Source organism: Gadus macrocephalus, chromosome 9, assembly GCF_031168955.1.
Source record: "Gadus macrocephalus chromosome 9, ASM3116895v1".
In the NCBI taxonomy this organism is placed as follows: Eukaryota; Metazoa; Chordata; class Actinopteri; order Gadiformes; family Gadidae; genus Gadus; species Gadus macrocephalus.
In genome coordinates, this window is record NC_082390.1 from 12,508,908 (window position 1) to 12,513,481 (window position 4,574).

At 42.9% G+C, this 4,574-nt stretch overlaps 1 protein-coding gene across 2 annotated transcripts in view; it reads right to left on the reverse strand.

Moving 5' to 3' along the window:
• Nucleotides 1-4,574, reverse strand: part of tspan33b (tetraspanin 33b) — a 15,217-nt gene continuing 10,643 nt past the window's right edge. The window contains exons 7-8 of one of the 2 annotated variants that reach the window (XM_060060812.1): nucleotides 4,352-4,513; nucleotides 4-1,057 (exon numbers count right to left, since the gene is read on the reverse strand). In XM_060060812.1, coding sequence (XP_059916795.1) covers nucleotides 989-1,057; nucleotides 4,352-4,513 — 231 coding nt within the window. In that variant the 3' untranslated portion in view covers nucleotides 4-988. Of the gene's footprint in view, nucleotides 1,058-4,351; nucleotides 4,514-4,574 lie in introns of both variants that reach the window. The other variant, XM_060060813.1, reaches the window with a different exon arrangement.

A 4,574-nucleotide genomic window follows, 5' to 3' on the forward strand; every position in this document is an offset into this window, starting at 1 on the left:
GTCACTCGCACGCAGCCACACTCTCACTCCGACTATCTTCAAAGATCTGTATATATATTATAATTAGTAGTACCGGTATATTATTATAGTAGTCTTGTATATTGATTGTTTTTTTTCTGTTCTCCCCTATAAGGCCTGACAGGGGAAGGATTGAAGATGTCCGTTGATCTCTGTGTTCTCTCCCTCTCCTGCAGGTGTCTGCTGACGGAAAGAGACGCTCAGAGAGATAACTCCCCACTCATCTGATCCAGAGAGCACTCCACGGCTAGAATGCAACATTGCACATTCCAACCCCATCCCCTTCCCGAAGGCATCTACATTCCCCGCATTAATTACTATGAAGGAAGGTTTGCTGGATGACAGCTGGTCTATGCAGCGAAATATGTAATCACACAAACCCCATGTTGCCCATTGCATTTTTAATACCTCTTAAAGCTATGGTAAGACATTCATTTTAGAAGTATTTTTTACATATTTGCAGGAATTCCACAAACAATAAATGAAAATGCTCTTACAAAAATAAATGTACCTGTACTGTGTCCACTTTAATGCTAGGATGTTATTAACCCCAAAACAATGTTTCAAAAAAACTTATTTCTTAAAAGAACAAATGTGTGCCCCTCAAATAAATCACATGAAGAATGAAATACTTCCCAGGTAAAAAAAAAAACATAAGTTCTGAAAATACAATGAAAACCAATCGATACCAAATACCAATACCAAATCAATCAACGCGCACACACAATCAACGTTTTCACCTTCCGCTCTATGGACTCACGGTTGTAGCTTCTTCCCACTGCTCATAACCCGTACCATCCGGTGTCCCCACGGCAACAGCGCAATAAACAAGGAGAGATTGTACTTGAAAGCGGTTAGCGGTGGGGGTGACAGGGGAAAACAAGACTTCCTCTACAGATGTCACCGGTTGCTGTCAGGTCTGCGCTCCTCCCTTTATCCCGCTTCCTCCCCGGTGTCCGGGGGCGGGGCCTCACAACACAGCGCTGATCTCGTCCTGGATCTGGGTGATCAGGATCTGGGACAGCACAATGCCCGCGATCTGAGTGTGGGAAGACGGCATGGCAGAAAACACGCAAATCAATGGTTTGTACTAAGAATCAAGCATCTTTTTTTAAATGGGTTTGCTCAGGTCGGGCTGCGAATCTTGCACAACGCAAAACACATACAATAATAATACATAGTAATACAGTAATACATTAATACAATAGTAATGCAAAATTATAATTCAGTTTATATTTACCATATCAAGTTATGGGGTGTCATTGTCTTATTTTTGGTGTATCAAAGTGTGATTTGGTACTGCCAAAGTATTGTGAACCTCTAAAGTGTGGTGTATCAAAGTGTGATTTGGTACTGCCAAAGTATTGTGAACCTCTAAAGTGTGCAAGAATGATTGGATTCTATTTGGAGCAGGAATTCACATAAGTTGTCAATTGTTTTCTTTTATATTACTGTTGGTTTTGCTTCCGCACAGTATGCAAGAGTCCTATCCGAAATGTACAAAATGCAATTTGTCACAAAGAGCAGCCCATTTACATTAAATGTGTTTATTTCTCAAGCCTTGACAACATTTTAAATCAGGTTGCTCGGAAAATGGAACCTGAAGCTGGATGTCTGATTAACGAGAACTCCATTCTCTTTACGTTCTTGTGAAGAGTGTATTTCCGTTTCCACGTAAAGTTGATGATGAAGCAATAGAAGACGTGAAGAGCCTCCCCATCCGATTTACTCAACATCAAAGCGATTGCAATTGTAGCGCGATTGTTTTGACGGGGGCTCATGGGTAATTTACCGTCTCTCTCTCCTCTCTCTCTCTCTCTCTCTCTCTCTCTCTCTCTCTCTCTCTCTCTCTCTCTCTCTCTCTCTCTCTCTCTCTCTCTCTCTCCCATCAGTATTCTAGGGGCACCAATCAGCAGGATATGATGAAGGATGACTGCATTTCATAAGAGCCTCAAGCTGCATGGGAAGACTAGGAGACTCCTCGGAGGTAGGGCTCGGTAACAGCACACACACAAATATTCAGTGGACGCTCCCTGCTGCCCTCACTGGCCAATCACAAATTAATCAATGACTTGCAATAAAAGAAAGACGAGACAGTACAAGCAAAGAGCGAGCTATTGCACATGCTGTTTGCTCTGGGAGTGGATGAGATGAGATGAATTAATTATGAACACATATACAGCGAATGTGAACACAAAATGTTGCAGGCGTTATAACACATCGTCCCTCATCGAATGTCTCTGTAAAATATTCAATGATGTTTAGTAGGACTCGAATCTCAAACTGCTTTATCTCCTAAATTAAGCTCCTGAAGAGGTTTTGGGGTGCTTCCCTGAACAGTGGTACCCAAGTGACTGCCGAGGTCCTAGTCTGACCAGGGAGCTGGGAGGCAAGAGGCAGGTCAGTGCTGACTGACGCTTGCGGCATCTCACTGGGCTGGCTGACACTCTGTGTGTAAGGTGAGAGCTAAGGCCACAGGGTGAATCGATAGGTCGATGGCTACAGAGACAATTGGGCGGAATCTCGGTATGGGCCATATGTCGGTCTTACCGACTGTAAACCATGTCATCAAGGGCCACTGGGGGTTCTCAGTTAGACAGAAGCCTGTTAAAGCTAAAGAAAAAAGGAAAGCATTTCTGGCGAAAAGATGGAAAGGATTAGAGCCTCTTAAATGAAAATGGCAAGCAAGCACAAGGTAAATGCTGAAAGAAAATATGTAAAAGTTGCCATTTTAAAGGACAACAAAAGTAAGTCTGTGAACTGGGTAGTAGTTAGTAGCAATGACATAAGAGCAGCTGTCGCCTACAACAGAGACATCCAGCCTGACCTTAAACATCTTTGGACGCTGGAAGGAGACTTTGGGCTTGTGTCTGGGTATGGCAGCTGCTAAAAAGCTCATTCTTGAAGAATGGAAATCTGACTCAACACATCGTTCAAAAGAACTTGCATAATGAGATGTTGTTCCGATGGAACAACAACATTTAATCAAATCAACACAGGGAACAAATTTCTAAACATTTGGGGACCAGAAGAACGTGAATAACACAAAGCAGTAACACTACAATATGTGACACCTGCTCTTGATGATTTTTTTTTTAATGGATTTACAATGCGTCTGTTGCAAATTACTGTTATTAGTAAACATGCCACAAATGATACCTCGCATCTGGGTTGGCAGCTATTTTTCATTTTTCTCTTTATGTTTTTTCCTTTGTTCCTGTTTTCATGTTAACGTGTCTCTTTATGAATGTTATGAATAATTGAAAAACCTCTCAATAGAATACATAAAAAAATAAACGGTTTTGTAAATACCAATTATACTGCTATTCATCACCAACGAAGCACCTTGATGGCTTATGATCTCTGTTCATATGTTTTTAAAGAGTAGAAAGAGCTCTTTCAGATATTTTGAAAGCGTGCCTGCATTTTATTAACCAGACTGGGAAAATTATTACCATCATCGACTAACACACACCAATTCAATTTAATTTGGATTCCTTCGGGGCTCCTACTGATCAGATCCGATAAATTATCTTAGCGATATTTTGAATCCAACCATCAAAGAACGCTAAGATGTTTCTAGAAAACAAGGCCTGCATTTGATCAGCAGACACCAACATCATCCAGACCCTGCAGATAAAGCCCCTGCATGTCCTGTTCTCACACACACACGCAAGAAATTACCTTTGGTAGGAAAGGTCCAACTTATCCCAAGCGCAGCACCTTGAGTTTTGACTTGCACCGAGAACAACCGCATCCCACGTGCCTTTAATCTGTCATGTTTTCATACATCTCTCAGTGGCTCGGCTCACTAATACAATGTAGACAGGGTTCTGTTTCACAAGCTCACCGGCACTTTATATCGTCCAATGGGTCTCAGTCCGTTCGGTTCAAATTCGTCCAAACTGCTTGAATCAATCTGAACCCGGCGTTGCGTCCAACCTTCCAGATACTCCCAGACTCATGCATTCTTTAACAGAACGTTCTTAACCCTCCAAACTTTCGGCCAGTGATGTTGCATCATGCTTCCAACAGGGGGTTTGTACTCCATCCTTGACATCTTAAATGTACATACTTTACGCCGCGCTTTATGCTTGCGGATGATTTCCACGGTGTCTACACATGTAGTCCTATTTGTATTATTTCACGGCTAGCTCCTGTATTGATTCAGGGCCCTCTGTCCTTCATGTTCTATTTCCCATCTTACAGTTTTAAACAGGCAACCTTGAGGTTTGCTTTGAAATTTGAATGTTTGTGACACACCAACAGTGAAGTTGCACCTCACATATCAATGGAGTCGGGCTTTTGGGTCTAGGAGCTGGGATGGAGTTACCTGGGGGAGGGCTAGACCCAGGGTAAGAGCTCCCACCAGCAGCAGGTGGGACTCGATCCAAACCACGGCTCTGTCTGCACAGCCGACGGGGTAGATGGACCTATCGGCCTCCAAGGAGTTCTGCGCCTGGACGCCGAAGCCACACATGGTGTTGATCACGGCCTGCGAGCAAGGAAAGCATCTGTTGTGCTATTCAGCCAGCTAATTTCCATGATCCAATTCA